This window comes from Ciconia boyciana, chromosome 10, assembly GCF_034638445.1.
Source record: "Ciconia boyciana chromosome 10, ASM3463844v1, whole genome shotgun sequence".
Taxonomy (NCBI): Eukaryota; Metazoa; Chordata; class Aves; order Ciconiiformes; family Ciconiidae; genus Ciconia; species Ciconia boyciana.
The window spans coordinates 2,752,405-2,769,898 of NC_132943.1; the positions used below are offsets into that span (position 1 = coordinate 2,752,405).

General features: G+C 44.4%; 1 protein-coding gene across 1 annotated transcript; it reads left to right on the plus strand.

Annotated features, from left to right (window-relative positions):
- Window positions 1-739: 739 nt before the first annotated feature.
- On the plus strand, window positions 740-15,932 carry RND3 (Rho family GTPase 3). Its single transcript, XM_072874305.1, has 5 exons — window positions 740-1,092; window positions 1,169-1,256; window positions 9,087-9,196; window positions 10,740-10,874; window positions 13,835-15,932. The coding sequence occupies exons 1-5, from the start codon at window positions 943-945 to the stop codon at window positions 14,084-14,086; spliced, it is 735 nt and encodes a 244-aa protein (XP_072730406.1). The 5' UTR covers window positions 740-942; the 3' UTR covers window positions 14,087-15,932.
- Window positions 15,933-17,494: the final 1,562 nt, after the last annotated feature.

Genomic DNA, 17,494 nt, shown 5'->3' on the forward strand with positions numbered 1-17,494 from the left:
CGCTAAAAAAAAAAGAGCACGTTAATGGTGGGGATGTTTTCTGAGATCCTGACGCACTCCTTGTGACCATGTTTTGAGCGAAAAACCTCTTTGCCTACAATCACCACCACCACCCAGCTGAGCCAGGTCTGTGGAGCAGGTAAGGCCGAAGCCGAGCCGCTCTCCTCAGCCCGGCCTGTGGCCCTGGAGGGGGACACCTCCCTCAGGGACCCCGCCGGGCAGCAGCCGGCCCGGCGAGCCTCGCTGCCCCTCTGGAGACCACAAAGCCCCGCATGCCACCGGTTCCCTTTCGTAGTACTGAGATTTAAAGACGGCCTGTATAAAATCTTTAAAAAAACACCACAAAAAACACCCTTTATTCCACACATCGCTCCTGAGGGCGCTGGCCCCTCACCAGGCCTCTCCCTCACGGGATGACACCGCTCTGCCGCCGGCACGGGCTCACCCCATCCCTGAGCGGATGGGCCCGGGCCCGCTGGAGCCGGGAGGGCCGTGGCGGGCGGCCGGCCGGGAGGGGCTCCCCGCGGGGCGGCGGCGGGGCGGCAGCGGGGACCCCCCCCCCCCACCGCCCCGCCCGGGGCTGCGGCGCCGCGCAGCTCCCCTAGGGGGCGCGCTGCTCCGGCGGCCCGCCGGCAGCGCGCGGCGAGGGGGCGGGCCCCGCACCAGCGGCGGGCGGTGATTGGCGGATGCGAAGCTATAAATAGAGGCGGGCGGCGGGGGACAAAGCAGTCTGCGCGGGACCGGCGGGCGGGCGGAGTGGGGACGGCGGCGCGTCCCGCGGCTCTGCCACCTCCACCTGGGTTGTTTTTTTTTTTTTTTTCTTCTTCTTTTTTATTTTTTAATTTATTTTTATCTTTTTTTGAGGGAACCGGGTGTGTGGTGTGTGGTTTTTTTTTTTTTTTTCCTTTTATTGTGGCCGGCCGAGGGACTAAGCCGAGATCAATGAAGGAAAGAAGAGCGAGCCAGAAGTTATCGAGCAAGGCGGTGATGGATCCCAACCAGAACGTGAAGTGCAAGATCGTGGTGGTGGGGGACAGCCAGTGCGGCAAGACCGCGCTGCTCCACGTCTTCGCCAAGGACTGCTTCCCCGAGGTGGGCCGGGGCCGGGAGCGGGGCGGGCCGGGGCGGCGGCGGCGGGCGCGGGCTGACTGTGCGCTGTCTCCCGCAGAGCTACGTCCCCACCGTCTTCGAGAACTACACGGCCAGCTTCGAGATCGACACGCAGCGCATCGAGCTCAGCCTCTGGGACACCTCGGGTGAGCGCTCCCCCGCGGCTCCCGGGGACGGGGTTCGGGGGAGGGGGGTGCGTGTAAATCGGTGAGGAGCGGCAGCCCCCGTGGGTCGGGGGAGCCGGCGGGAGCAGGAGAGCGGCCCCGCAGCCCCTCACCGCCGCGTCGCGGCGGGGCTGCCTGTCTGCAGATGCGAGCGGCAGCTGTGCGAGACGGGCGGCTGCTTTTGGGTTTGTTTTTTCTTTAAGTCTGAGGTATACGTTAGCGATTTATTTGACTTTTGGGGAAGGAAAAGGGTGTGGACAACCCTCCATTACTCTGCTCTGGTGAGACCTCACCTGGAGCACCGCGTCCAGCTCTGGAGCCCGCAGCACAAGAAGGACATGGAGCTGTTGGAGCGGGTCCAGAGGAGGGACACGAAAATGATGTGAGGGCTGGAGCACCTCTCCTGCGAGGACAGGCTGAGAGAGCTGGGGTTCTTCAGCCTGGAGAAGAGAAGGCTGCGGGGAGACCTTATAGCAGCCTGCCGGTACTGAAAGGGGGCTGATAAGAAAGATGGGGCCAGACTTTTTAGCAAGGCCTGTTGTGACAGGGCAAGGAGCAAGGGTTTTAAACTAAGGGAGGGCAGATTTAGACTGGATTTAAGAAATTTTTTACAATGAGGGTGGTGATGCACTGGCACAGGTTGCCCAGAGAGGTAGCAGAAGCCCCATCCCTGGAAACATCCAAGGTCAGGTTGGACGGGGCTCTGAACAACCTGATCTAGTTAAAGATGTCCCTGCTCATTGCAGGGGGGTTGGACTAGATGACCTGTAAAGGTCCCTTCCAATCCAAAGCATTCTATGATTAAGTGATTTGTCAGCATTGCAGGGGAAGGCAGGCAGGGCAGGGGTATGTGTTCTCACCTGCCTGACTGGAAGGAGCTTATCTGAGGAGCTCCAGGGGTACCTTTGCTCCTCCGCTGCTGTGAAACCCTGCTTTACCTAGTAGAAGAGTGAAGGGGTGTTTATATATGCTAATGGTAAATTACATCAGCTCACATTTGAGTTCCTTGTGGCCTCCTTAATGCCTGGGTTTTTTTAATAAAATAGAGTACTTTTTCCCCTGCTTTTGAGAAGCTTTCAAAGCTTGGAAAGACTAGGGAGGTAGGCATCTCTGGCCCTCTGAGGGTGCAGGGGGAGCCATCCTTTCTCACATACCACGAGCAGTGCTTAGGGTCCTTACCACTCTTTCAGTTGTGGCCGCTCTTCTTCAGTGGCCATGTCAAAAATCCTGGCTCGCATGCCTCAAAGGTTGAGCTTCTTGGTGCTTGGCTGTCTTAGGTCTCATGTTCGGCCAGGAGCTCCTCTAGATCTTGCTGTCATTGATAATTGGACTAAGCTTACTGCCAGGGTGGTGAGGATGCACCCCTGAACTTGCCACCTCAGTGCTGGAGAGAACTGTGGACAGCCTGTGAGTCACTGCCGCACGGTAACCGAGGGTACGGGGAGAGGTGTTCGGGGTGAATGACACCATGAACCATTAACGCAGGTGTGGATCAACATTAACTCTGCAGAAATGATTGGAAAAAAGCTGGAGGAACTTGACAGAGTATGCAAGCCCTTTCTTCTTTAGGCAAGTTGTGTAGATAGCTTGTTAATGTTGAATTTGGACCCAGCAGTTCCTTCTAAATAGGAAAGCAGTCCTTTTACCAGAATCAAAAATGTTGATCCCTTTTTTTAAAGGAGTTTAGGCAGTGAGTTGGCTTTCCTTTTGCTGTTGAGGAAATGATTCCAAATTCTTGCAACACTATTACTGGGAAAAGGCAGTCTCTGTGCCCACAGCCGGTATCAGCGTAGCTCTGAACTGATTTTTTTTCTTCATCTTATGCCAAGTTAGACTTGCAGGCTTCTAGAGTGTGTCTGGTTTGAGCTTTCATCCTGATTACTAAGCTGGCTGCAACAAACTCTATGGAGTAAGGGCTTACTAAAAATTAATAGTTAGTGACGTTTTTGGAAAATTTTATCTTTAGCTATTAAAATACAACACGCTCGCAGGTTTAAGCTGTTTGACATGGGAAGGTTTGGAATCTGTATGTCGAAGGCTGGAGACACCCATGTAATGACACATTTCGTAGCACTTCAAAAGACAAAAGCAGTGGAAGAAACACCTGCCAGCCTTTGCATGTGCATTTCATCCTCTCAGGCCTGTCCTGGAACTAATAGAAAATTTGACTGAGTCAGAAGCTTAAGATCAAGTGGCTAATTTGTCTGCAATCTGAAACTGAAGAGGAAATGTTTGAAAGATCCAATGCTTGCTCTTAAAGTATTACTGAACAGTGGATCCTCTGGTTGTGGGACTCTGCGGGTGAAGAATTGTCTCTCCGTAAACAGCCCTTCTCACCAACTGCAAGAAGAAACACTACCCATTAACCCAATGCAAAATCACATCACCAGATAAGGGACATCAGAAGATAAGATAGTGTTTTAGCATTATCTGAAATTCTTGGTAATTTATTTTTTACAAGTCTTTGTCCTAGTCCTCTGCTGAATTAGAATAAATGTCTTAATGACATTTTTAAAGCAGGACTAGATCTAGTTAACTTAAAAATATGACTGATTAACTGCCAAATACTAATGGAAGATAAATGTCCATTGCAACACGGGGAGATAATGGCTCGATACATTTGAGGTACTTCAGTATCTCTTGGGGGGGGAGGATCCTATTTAGCTGAGTTTGATTGCAATATACTGCAGATACTTTCAAGATTACTTGATCAGTATTTAGTATCCTCCTTTAACCCTTTTTAACTATTTTCTAACTGGGAGCATGCAACAGGCTGCCTTGCAAATTAGTTTCTAACTTGAGGTAAAGTAAATGTCGGGTTTTGCATTGAATCCTTTGGAAGGAAGGTCCTGCCACTTTGAGCATTTTTATGCTTGCTGAGAAAATGAGAAAAGCTGTAGGCATTCGTTAAAATAGTCTTGCGTTAGGGTGAGAACAGGCCCTGCTGTTGTGGTTTTGGTTTACGATCCTTTCTATAATAATACTGTGCTTTTTCCTAGAGGACTCTTAGGTATAAAATGTAGAGAGTCACACAATTGATAAAACATTTTAAAGCTAGCTGTAAATTTATTGGAAAGTTTTTGTTATATCTTGGATATACCCATAGAAATATGGGACAAAACACTCTTACAAGTAAGAGTGGAATGGGAAGATTCATTATTCAAATATTTTCTGGTACTGTCTAGTTCTGCAAGTCATTATAAGGATTTAAATTAGCCGCAGCATTAAGGAAGGCACTTGCCAACTTGAATTTCAATTGGTTTTTGGACTACCAACCCTTCTTTCAAAGCAGGAATGTCTGATTGCAATCTAACTACACCATAAATTATTCTACTCTGTGGTAACATAGTACTGCAGTCTTGAGCTGTTTGGGAGCTGTGTGCTTATTTTGCTAGGTAGAGTATTAGAAGTTTCTTCAGGCTGAAGCTTCATCTTGTAGTCTCATGGACACTGAAGAATACGTGTGTATTGGACGCCTTTGTCTACCATAGGCATAGTCTTAATGTGCATTTACCAAGGTTTTGGCTTCTTCCATTAAAAGTGACTACTTTGATACTTAGGTTTCTTGCTAGTACAGCAGCAGCTGTGGCACAGAAATCACATACTATTCATTAGGTTTACATACCTGTGTCTCCCTAAAACATATTTTAGTTTCTTTTTTTATTGGTTGAACTGTGGAAACTGTACTGGATACTCCAATAAAATAATTCTCAACAGGGCCAGAAATACTTATGCGGTGCTGGGGATTAGCATATAATTAAATCCAGAAGGGCCTTAGAGCTTTAAATCAGGTTAGTTTTACTGTGATTTGAATGTGCACAATGTATTCAGTGTCTATATACAAACATAATATTAATTATAAAGCTTTTTGCTGAAATCTTTAAAAAGACATCTGAAATATACATGAATTAAAGTTACTATTTTCCTGAGCTCTCTGGCAGTAAGCATTGTAGAGGAAATGTCAAATTTCTGTCTTTGCCTTCCAGTTCACTTGCAAGTTGGCTGTATTGAGCCATGTGATTTTTCTTTTTTTTCTTTCATGGCAGAGTAACAGTAACTAGTCTTTATAGGTTTTTTTTTTTCCCCTTTAGAGGGGAAATAATTAGAATTGATAACTGGGAATGCCAAGTCACCTACCAAAGTCCAGTTTTCTGTTTGAGGTGCTATGAATATTGTGATATTCATGTGCTTGGAGATGATGTATCCTATGATATTCAGTATACAAAATCACCTGCATTTTCTCCAAAACAGCCAAGGTGGATTTGGAAGGAGGAAAGCCATCAGCAATGAGTCAGCTACTTAAAGCGGCCACTGCAGTATTTGATGTGTTTTCTATGTAGCTGATAATTAGTGAGCCCAAGGGTTTGGGATTGAGAATGCTGCTGTTCAACTGTTGTTCTTTCAGTTGACTGGAGTCCAAAAGGCTACAAAGACTAATGCCTGATGGCTGCTTGGTGGTGTGTAAATAGTAAAGTCTTGCCTGTTACTGAGCATCGCTTCCCTTAGGGCCCATGGGCAAGCAGAGGCTGAGCAGCTCGGTGAGCAGGAGCTGCCCTGGTTCAGCTCCGTAGGTGGGACATGGGGTTGAACCTCCTGGTTGGAACTGCTGGTGGTGGCAGCTTTAGGTCTTGCAGACAAATTAGGGCATCAGCTCTCCATGATCTAGCATCTTAGAGTAGTATTAAGCCATCAAAAAATTCAGTATGCTTTAACTTGTAATGATGCAATTCTGTTATTTATTAAGATAGCAACATTTGAACCCAAGCTTTGATATCTTCTGTAGACCAAAGCCAACCATATTGCTGGTGAGGGGGTTTATTTCAGTTTAAAAGCTGAATTTATATCGTACTCTGCATGAAACATAAGGTTTTAGAAGTAGATCATTCTTAATGTTTAAATTATTTTGGCTTAAATTATTTAAGCTGCCAAACAGGTTAAAAAAGAGGGATTGCAGCTGGAATATACTTCCACGACAAAGTAAGATGAACTGCAGCATTATCAGTAATTCCTTGATAAAACAGAAAAATCATCAGTGTTGTCCTTGACAAAAGTGTTTTATAGGAACAGAATCACAAACACACAGGCTTTTCCCCACCCCCCACCCCCAAATACCAAAGCTGTAGCTCTACATTCTCCTTCTGTTTTCTAGGGTTGGCATGGCTTCAAATCTGCAAACTAACTTGAAAAAGAGTGAGCAGCCTTACTGGGCTGTGCTCAAGTTGTCTGTTCAGACTTGAGCCTCATTCCTGAGATTCCTGGCTTCTGAGAGTTTCTCTGGGCGAAACGAAATGCCAGATTGAATAGGCTCGCACAGCGAGGGCCGTAGCCCCTCTTTATTTGCGCAGTAATAAAGGTTCAGTTATTGCTGTTGAATGAGACCAGGAAATTTCCTTTGTTGATACTGCAGCCCGAATACTTTAAATGGTTCCCACTTGTTCTGCCACACACTACCCCAAAGAAAAGGAGGTGTCAAATACTCCTCCTAGCTTGCATCTGAGCAGAAGGACTGTCTCTAAAAGTGCACTTATTCTAGCTCAGCATCTTTAACATGAGAGATGCAGGAGGAAAACCTAAAAAGAAAAACCCTCAAAACAAACACAGCTACAGCTGACACAGTAGAAAGGAGTCTCTGGGCTGGAGGTGGTGACTGTATGTATACATAAATACATGCTGATGGACATATATGGTATGTTGTATCCCTGAAGACTGGTGAGTGAGAAGATAGGTATGTGTCTAAGGAATTAGTTTCTGGGTGAGGCTTTTTTGAGACTCCTTTCTAGCCAGCAACCATTTGGCCAAGCATTAATGATCTTCAATCCTGCCCTTACTTGCCTGAGCCTGGCAGGGAGATGTGCTAGCCAGGCCGTGGCTCTCACCAGCATGCAGGCTGGTGGCCGAGCAGCAGTCTGTGCTTTGGCCCATTTAATGCTGCAGAGCGGTGCAGGTGGCTAGTTAACGGCACGCTGCTCTGCAGGTCGTCTGTCCAGGGCAAATAATTTGGCCCTGGGGGCTCCAGGATAAATAATTTGGCCCTAGAGCTCCAGGATAAATAATTTGGCCCCGGGGCGCCAGGATGGAGGCACTGTAATAGCAGTGGTGGGGAATAATTAGTAGGAGAAAATGCTTATTGATAGTCACTGCAAGCAGAGCTGAGCTCAAATGAATAGTTAACTACCGGTCAGCTCAGCTCGCTTAGATTTCTTTCTAATGTGTCATTTACCGCTGAAGACAGCTAACTGTTTTTTGAAGAGCAGTTTTTGACAGCTGCCTCTTTGTTAGATTGACATCATTTATGAAGATGAGCATTTGAATAAAATAGTCTTGTTCAACAAATTACCTTCTGCTACCTAGTTTGGTAATGCTTCATTCCCCATGTGTTACTCTTCATTTCAAAAACAACATTCCTGGGATTCTTGACTCCTTCCTTCCAGTATAAGCTGTTCAACTGAAGTCATCTGCAGTACGTTCACACCATTCCCCGTTCTGCTTTGTGCAACAGCATGAGCTGTCTGTCAGTTAAAAACTTGAGGAATTTCTCTAATCCAGTTAATAGTCTGCTCAGCCTCTGAGACCTTACCGCCAATTAGTTCTAGATAGTTGGAAAACTGGTGATATAATTAGCTGATAACCCCAAAACTCTTGAAAGCTGTATTCTTGTTGCATATGTTCTATGCTATATTTTAGGTTCATGAGAGAAAAATACAGAAATAAGACTATATGACCAAGAAAAACACATTTTAAGTTGCAGGCATGCATTTTAAAGCCCAAGCCGTTATCCTGTTGGACCACTTAACTGTTTAAGTACCCTTCTCAATCAGAAATGCATTCTCCTCAGCAGAGTTAAGGCCAGACCGAATGGTGTCTGAGTGACTGGAACTTCCTAGAGAAAAGGAAGATTTTTTTTTTTTCCCCTAAACCTGTTACTAGATTCACCAGATGATAAAAATGAGATTTCTGACTCTGGAGATATATTTGTAACTGCACATCATTATAATTCTTAAAGAAAACAGCATATCCCTTAACAGCTCTGGAAGGAAAACATGCACAAAGGGCTATATTGGACCTGTTTCTGTTGCATCAGGTTACTAGATTAGCTTTGATCTTGTTGATAAAAATGTGTTTCATGGGCTAACCATAAACATTTATTGCAAGCATATATTGGTTTACAGATTGGCAAGGCTTTCTGTGACCGATAACTTGTGTGCCTGCCTACAGGACTGGGATTCTTTCCTGCTGGAGTACTGCAGCAAATGCTTTAATTTGAAGCAAGAGTTTCTTCTATAAATTGCTAATATCCATGACAACTAAAGATGCTTTTTGCACTTGGAACTATTTGGTTTAAATTAAATGTTGGAAGAATCAAAACTGATTTATTTCAAAACTTCCTGAATTTTTTTCCATGAAAGCACAACTGTGACCAGTCTGCTTTGAAGAAGCCTTTTGGAGGTTAAGGATTTGTTCTCAAAGTCAAATCCCTGCAGGTTAATGCTGGGACTTAAACTTGGGCTGACCTGATTTCCCTTTCTGTGTTACTGGGGGCATCAAAAGCTTTTGGTGGGAGATGGATCACTGGGGTGCCATCACTCTTAATTACTTGGGAAAACTGTTGCTTTTGTAGGTGAGAAACAAAAGGAAAGTGGGGAAATGAGCAACTGCAACGAGTGTTTTGGGAATACTGTTGAAGAAAAGATGGTAGCTGGGTGCTATTAAAGAGCTTCACTGAAAACCTTTTCTAAGCGTTCTGAATAAGCTTGAATGACTGCAGAAAGTGAAAAATATAAACTAATAAAAATGTTGTTTGTTTCCCTGCAGGGTCTCCTTATTATGACAATGTCCGCCCGCTCTCCTATCCAGATTCTGATGCTGTCCTGATTTGCTTTGACATCAGTCGGCCAGAAACTCTTGACAGCGTGCTAAAAAAGGCAAGTGTTCGAGAAACATTTGAGTACAGAACTGTTTGAGTAGCTCGTCTTTAAATCTCTGAAGAGTGGTGCCGTTTCCTACAGTGGAAACTTCAGTTTGTTTCTGTTAATGGAGAGATGACAGGACCGTGCTCTGCGCTGCTAGAATTTGAGGTCATTTGTTTGAAAGGGATGAATGTTAATTGAAAACAAAAACTCCCTAATGGACGCTCAGGGATGAAGTAAATTCTCATTCCTCAGCCCTTAGACAGCAGTGAGTTGTTTAGGGTGGTGTGAGGTGACGGGCTGGGTGCAGCAAGAAATTGTCTCTCACATTATATTCATATAACAGACAGGATTGAGGAACTTTGCCATGTTGCAAAGACCGTTAAAATGTGCCTGCCAAGTGTTTGGACTTTTGCCATGGCTTTACATAATTTCTCACCCTGAAGTTAGAAGGAGCAGTGACAAATGCCTCTGGAAGCCACCAGAAGACCTATCAGTGGCATAGAAATGCAATCCTGCACCAAACTTCAGAATTTTTTGTAAGTTCAGTGATCGAGATTCAGTGCCAGCCTTTCCCCGAGTTAAAACATTGAATTTTGATAATCAAACTCTGTGTTTGCAAGGTGGTCCTGGTTCTCTCCATGGTCACTAGGCATGACTCAACTTTGCAGTGTTGTCTTTAAGGCTTAATGACCCGAAGTTCCTTTTTTCTGTAGCTGGGGCCAGTGATTCTTGTGTCACTGGGAATAGTGGCATACAATGCTCTGAATAGTCTACAGAAAATACTTAAGACTATTCTCTCAGCTACTAACAGTGCCAATAAGCATCTAGAACTGTCCTTTTCTGTCCCTGATAATGTTGGTTACTATACTGTTGCTTAATTCTGTAAGAGATTTTTCTTAATATGCTTTTAAACCCAAATGATACCCTTCAGTTTTAGGGATTGTATGATCTGTTCAGATCATGCTGCAAAATTTTTGGCTTGCTTGTGTTCTCAAAATAACCATGTGGAGGGGGAAGAAACCCAAGGAATAGATCACAAGTTCTGTTTGAAGGGCTTATTACTGGTTCACAGCAGCTGAACCCTTGACAGATTTGTGTAGTTTTAGGTGTGAGGATGTAGCCATAAGCCAATATATAGCAACGCTTATTTTGTGGTCGTACAAGACCTGCTTCTTTAGCTCCTTCTTGAGGGACTGTGGTGACACCAGGTTTCACTGGTTCCTGTCTGCAAATGGCTATGGCTGGGTGTTTACCGCTTGTGAGGAGCGGCGGGCCTGCAAACCTTTACTCATGTAGGTAAACAGTCTCAATTCATTCCCTCTTGATTAGTAAGTCAGTGGAATTAGTAACTATATGAGATTGTAAGATTTCATCCTTGACCAGATTCTGCTGGAACTAATGCCTTTAGAAATTAGCTTGAAGGTAGATACAACTATTACATAAGAGTATTTCCACATGAAATGTCATGACTTATTAAACTTCATCTCGTATCTATTGCTTCTTTGGATTTAAACATTCAACTACTCGAGTATAATAACAACCTAAAATTTTACAGTGGAAAGGTGAAATCCAGGAGTTTTGTCCGAACACCAAAATGCTTTTGGTTGGTTGCAAGTCGGATCTGCGCACAGATGTGAGCACGCTAGTGGAACTTTCCAATCACAGGCAGACACCCGTGTCCTATGATCAGGTATGTGCCATGTCCTTCGTTGTACTTAGGGGTGGTAGATAAGACTCCTTCCTATCTCTGTAGCCATCTTTATGAACTACTTCTCCCCCCGTTGACACGAGTGCATCCTAGAAGTCAGATGCACATGCTCTAGTAGTTGCCAGAGGTGAATTTGAAAACTATTAAGAGTAACAACAAAGCCTACCCACAGACTGGGTGCAGCAGAAAATCATGCAGCCCCACAACACATGCTTTAAGCATCGTAAGATTGTAGCCTTCTTGATTGCAAGGAGCCTTTTAAGTGAATTGAAAATAAACTTGCTGCTTTTCTCGGCCTACAGAGGCCAAAACAGTAACTGAGATGTGACATGTCTTGTGTATTTACTGATAAATTGGTAAGATTTTTTGTTCAAACTTAAGATTTGAATCTCATACATTTGACTTCAGCATCATGACAAGCATTGCATATAGTCTGACCCCTTAAAAATCCTATTTCCTGAAAACATGTTCTGTGAAAACACCTTGTAGCTCCTTCTGAAGGTGGCAGCAAATCCAGAAAGCATCTTAATTCTTGTCAGCAGTTCTCTGCTGCTGGGGAAGTGAGAAGTTCAGAGCCAGGCATCAGGGGATAGAGAAACCGAGGTGAAAGGGAAAGGAATCAGGCCATGGGAGAGCAGGAGGTAGAGAATGGGAAAACAGCTCCGAGATAAACTTCCCCTTATTACTCAGACATGTGTATCGTGCATTGCAGCTGAGTCACAGTGGTGCAGGGTGTAAGAGTGAGACTGGTACCTCCAGAAGTAACTTTAGCTAGTGTGTATATCCTATGCTATCAAACAGGTTTTGATGTTTTATCCACAAGCTCAGGGTTTCCAAACCAACAGCTCCTAATATGTGATTACTAATAATGCAGCCTCCTACAGCATGTCTAAATTTGAAAATGCAAAGATACCATAAACTGAGTATCTCGATTAAAATATAACATGGAGTGTTGTACTGTGATGGCTTACGCTGGTTACGGCATTTTTCTACACTTCACTTAGTAAACATCCCTCCGTCTCAGACAATTTTATATGAAATTAAATGCCAGTTTTTTACCTTAGTGTAAAACAATTCAGAAGTGTCCTTAAATTGTGCTTGTTGTGGAAGATGTCATCTTGGTTACAAACTACCACTGTTGCATGTGTACATATTCATGTTGTTCAGTGTCAGAGCTGTAATTTTCCATGCTATTTTTCTTTGAATATTAAACTTGAAAGGAAATACTGTCTGCCACTTATTACATACACAAGTTCATATATTACATTTTTTTACAGTACTTCAGTAAAATCAAGTCTCACCCCTTTCCATAGATAGCGATCAAAAATCTACTGGCAGGTGGATTTGTCCCCTGGAGTTGAAGATTCACGTCTCTTCTGGTGTCACAGCTTAGCCTGTACCCCTTAGGAACAGGAGGCAGCTGAAGACAAAGGGCTCAGCCCGAAGCTATTACTTGGCAGCCAAAGGGAAAATTGTACGTGTTACAGGGAAGCCCATACTTCAGCAAACTGCCATAATTTCATCTGTACTCTACTTAAGCAAAAGCTCAGACTGAGCAGTGGTTGTATCTCCTGTGGTTGCCAAATCCCTGGTGGCAGAAAGCAACCCAATGCTCTCCTGCGCTAGTTCTAGGGAAGGGTCCTCTGGGGTCGAGATACACAGCTTAGTTTTAAATTCCCTTGCCTTGCTAAGTTGACATGGCATAAAAGAGCTTAGTGGGATTTTCCCCATTCTTAACTTCATAAGGAAGCGTTGGGAGGATAAAGCCAGTGATGGTGACACCCTGCCTCCAGTATGCGAGCCAGTTCCCAGTCAGCTACACCTGAGCAAACATTTCTGAGATGTTAAGGTATAGGCTAGGCTTGGTTAGTAGGAGTTGAGATGTTTAACCATGGGGAGGGCTTCTCCTACAAACTAATACTCCTTATCAGCCACTCCCACTTGCAACTGATAAGAAGATGGCTGCATCACAGCACTGTAAATAGTGCATATGGAAGACGTGGCTCCAAATAGATTAGTGCCATCAGCCCAGCACTAGAGCAAAGAGGAGGGGTTGGACCGGCTTGTGCCTGTATCTCGGGCCTGTGAATGTGAGGAGTGGCACATCAAGGATGTGGTTGGATTTCGTAACTTCCGAAAAAGATTCATCCCTCAGAAGTAAAATTCCATTGAAACAGCTCCAGTTTTTCCACACAATGCTGTATTGTCTTCCAGTAACAAAATCCACAACAGGATACCAGGGTATTGTCATCTGCCAGAGTCGCCTGTTGTTTTCCTTGTGCTGCTGGAACAAGTATCCCTGCTTTGGCTTTTAATGCACTTAAAATCAAAAAAGAAGGGCTCATATAACCACTAATGTCCTTTTTTCTTTTTTTTTTTGCCTGTTCCCTAGCTACAAGTTGATATAACTATCCCCGATCCAGAAACCCACAGCGCATTTCCCTATGAACTTTGCCCCCTTCGTGGAGTAACACGGGCCCCGCTCCAGGTCAACGGCATGCTGGCTAGCCCTTAAGGCAGTCAGAATAAATTTTCCTCTTTGGAGATAGCAGGCTTAAATCTGGAAGCTGCCAGGTCCAGACCTTTCCCAGTGAGCACGTGATTCACAGATACAAGTTAACGTGTAAGGGTGAAATTGCTAAATAGGTCCTACTAATACTCTTCTGGCTTTCTGCAGTTGTTTGCAGGTCACCAAGCTTATCTTCTCTCTTCCAGTTTGTATTTATCGGCATAGGAGATAATGCTTGGATATGTGTTTAATACATCTTGGAACCAAGGCTCTGTTTATTTTGCAAAATTAGCTGCTGGCTGTAGTGCTGGAGCTTTAGCTTTGGTTTTCACAAAACACTGCGTACGGAAAACAGTGCTGAAAAGTAATTGTATGGTTTGCTTTGGCTCTCTGTGGAAACTTGGTATTGATTGCATGTTCTTTTTTCCCTTAGGGTGCAAATATGGCCAAACAGATTGGAGCAGCTACATATATTGAATGCTCAGCCTTACAGTCAGAAAACAGTGTCAGAGACATTTTTCATGTTGCCACCTTGGCGTGTGTGAATAAAACAAATAAAAATGTTAAACGAAACAAATCGCAGAGGGCAACAAAGCGAATTTCACACATGCCTGGCAGGCCAGAACTTTCCACAGTGGCGACGGACTTGCGAAAGGACAAAGCAAAGAGTTGCACGGTGATGTGAAGGACCTTGATTTCCTGGAAAAGGAGGAAGAGAGCATCTGGGAGGGGTGGAGGCTCAATGAAGTACACAGCCACATGGTATTTAATGAGGGCTTATGCCAGTGCTTTAATGGAGACTTCACCTGTTGTGTGAGACTGTACTTAGGAACTGAGCAGCGAGAAGAAATGGCTCTAAACAAGGTGGCATCAGGAAATGATACATTGAAGAAAATGCCAAAAAAAAAAAAGGGAAAATGTGTGAATGTGCTGAGAAAAGAGAGGGTGAATGGGAAAATAACACTGCAAAGAAGAGAGATGTCATTGACAGTGCTTGTTTCTTTTATTAACGCTCTATTCCTGGATGCTACCACTTTGATTTCAATAAAATAATACTTTAATGTTTTTTTTAAAGAAGACATTATTAATATGCCCTCCTCATTAAGGAACTATCCCTGTGACCTTATAGTTGGTTTTCCAAAGGATATGATCTAATTTTTTAGTAGCTCATCATTAAAATGGAGAGTATACTGAGGCCTGTGTGTCACCGAGAGGAAAACACTGTATGTGAGAAGTCTGGAGTTTTGCCTTCCCGAGACAGCAGCGCAATCTACGTTTGAGCACGTTGGTAATGAAGACAACCGTTTGAGATTTCCCAGTATTATAGGTGCCCTCGCACTGTGGAAATTAAACGGATCAAATTGGGGTGTGGGCGCAAACTACCTGCCTGTTGCAGGACTCTGACTTTCCATTCCTCTTTCTGATTGTAATTTAGAGTGGAAATGATCTCCAGTTCTGGTGTACTGTATGGGTATGTCGCTGTAGGTTCAAATGAAAGGTGCTAAGAGCTATGATGACAAATGATCCTTAGTTTTATGACCATGATAATTTGTTAAGCCTTACTGCCCATCTGGGGAAGCCCTAAGACTCCTCCACTTCTGCTAGGAGTTGGGAGAGCCAGGTGGATCCCAGGATTTAGCCCTCTGTAAACGCTACAGAGAAGTGCTATTCTGTGATGTGGTTCACTGCAATTATCTTTGCAAAAAAACCAAGAATCTGCAAATGAGCCAGCAGAGCCTGGTTGTCTTTTGTGATGCTCTTATTTTTTGGGGCAGCTGTCTCTCGCTGCAGCCTGCATTTGCTTGTGGTGAGGAAGTGGGGTCTGAAGAACTGTGACGCCTTAAGGGGTCCCCAGTGGAAACTGGATACTGCCCTTAGTCTTTAAGATTAATATATACGTATCTAGACAACAATCATGAAACATCGGTGAACCAATTAAGTCAAACTCCTTTTTGCTTACTGAGTACTATTGTTGCATTAAATAAATCAGCCTTTAAAATTGTTTGCAACTGCTTACGGACCGACTTAACTTCATAGCTTCTCTCAAAAGAAGGATACTGTAAGCTCTAACCAGCGTGGCTGTCGCTTGTGGAGGACAAGCGTTTTGTTCCCAAGGGTAATGCTTCATTTTTGAAGTGTTAAAGCTGTGTTCACGTTGACTTGCGCAAAGGTAAAGGGTTACTGTAATTAAAACTCAGTTCTGTGTGTTCCTGGCACTTTGTTTCATCTGATAAAAGAAGGAAAAAAAAAAAAAAACAACCCACCCATTCCAATTATTTCCCACAAAAAGACGTTTTTACCACCATAATAAGCTTTTGACTGATGCAACAGTGCGCTTAGGGCAGTATTACAAAATAGCTGGTAAGTGCTTTCTGTATTTAAATATTGTGGAAAAAATAAGTTATAACTGTTATAAAACAGGACATTCATTACTTTTTTTAATTGTTGAAGTCACTTTGTATGTTTGGTTAATGTTTCTGCAGTATTTATTAAAATACCATTTTTTCTTTGAATTAAAAAAAAGTAACTGACTTGTAGTGGAAATGGCCTTTGTGTTTTAGTTCATTCATACTTGTGCGTTTTGGACATAATCGTACTGAGCTACAGGCCGGGCATAGCTGGGAATCGGGATGTAATTTGAACAGAAATCAATCTTAGCCTTGCAACAGCCTTTTGGGTTCTTTGGCATTATATCTAAGCATGTACTGTGGGTTACTTAGCTGAGTTGTGTTTCCCAAAAATGACAGAGGCAGAGGAAGCTGGAGCAAGCAAACAAGTGAAGTTTGGTTTGCTTGGCCTCTGAAGCATTGAATGCTGCTTTTTCAAAGGTTTCGTATAGTCAGGTTCTTCCTAGGAACTGTTGAGGTTCTTCCTAGGAACTGTTCTGCCCGCTGCGAGTTCAGCAAAGACAGACTTTCCTAAGCAAAGGATGTGCCTGTTTGCTGTCGCCGTTGGGACATCATGTTTGCTGTGGCTCCTCTTGGAAGAGCTGTTCCAACACATTAGCTCTGCTAGGTGTCGGGCTCCTGTTTGGACACAGAGGACACAATGTGGAGTGTAGCCAGGGTGGTTGTCCTCACCGCCTTTACAAGGTTTTCTCCCCTTGTAAAGTCAAGGCAAGAGGGCTTCTAAGTGTCTCACTTTTGGGTCTACTGAAGCACACGTGTGTGTTCTGCATCTCTAAAGTCAGGCAGGTGCCCCAGCAGTTGCTTATCTCGCTAATGCTTGTGACTGTCCTGTGCTGACCTGATCATCCTTTTCAGTTTCTGATGACAAACCAGGTTTCGTTCCCTGGGTCTGTAGGTGCTGTAATTCTGTGAGCGGATGCCTCGCCGTGCGAGAAGGCAGCGTGTACTGGTGCGAGGCTGCTGGGCTGGGTCGGTGGTGTCGATCTCTGCTGCCATGCCCTTCCAGCAGCTTGTGAGTTCCTGGGGACCCCTGTCCCCCCCACATCCTTGAAACGCCAGCCCTGCAGCAGCTCCTCTTGGGGCTGGAGGTGGCCTCTGGCAGCGTGCAGCTGGGGTGTAGAAACTCCTCTGGTGAGGCTGCTGCCATGGGGTGCGTTCGGCCAGGGGTTAATTATCCTTATGCCTAAAAAGCTGCCTTGTCTTTGTAGTCTGAACTTGTCTTGTTTCAGCCTTTGGTCTTTCCGTCTCCTTAATACGTCTGTCAGATTGACGTGCTCTTGATTACTGAATTGAAGTACACCTTCTAGGTCACTAGAATTAAGACACCAAGAACCAAACAGTTCGACTCCTTCAATGACTTTGAGTCTCTTGCTATAAAGGGTATTTCCCAATTCATATTTAACCAACTGTGTGGTTCCTCTCAGCACTCTTTTAGGGTTTTGGCATCTATCAGAACTACAAATGCTGGAGGAGCAGTTGGGCCACACAGCTTTTCTACTAGTAGTGCTTTCGTGTTCATCCTAAGCTTCATCAGAACCCTCCTGGCCCCCCATCACCAGTTCCCCCCACCAAGTGCTCGGTGGTCTTCCTGGCATCTGGCTACAGCACAGCCAGTTTTTGCTCACGCTTGGTAGAGCAATATGGCCATGAACGCTCTGCATGATCTACAAACCTTCTCCTGGGTT

What these genes read in the sequence shown, in the direction of transcription:
- RND3 (XM_072874305.1), top strand. Translation starts at nt 943, where the DNA reads ATGAAGGAAAGAAGAGCGAGCCAGAAGTTATCGAGCAAGGCGGTGATG. An exon ending in CCAAGGACTGCTTCCCCGAG is followed by an intron (nt 1,093 to 1,168) that starts GTGGGCCGGGGC and finishes TGTCTCCCGCAG; the next exon opens with AGCTACGTCCCCACCGTCTT. An exon ending in CACCCGTGTCCTATGATCAG is followed by an intron (nt 10,875 to 13,834) that starts GTATGTGCCATG and finishes TTTTTCCCTTAG; the next exon opens with GGTGCAAATATGGCCAAACA.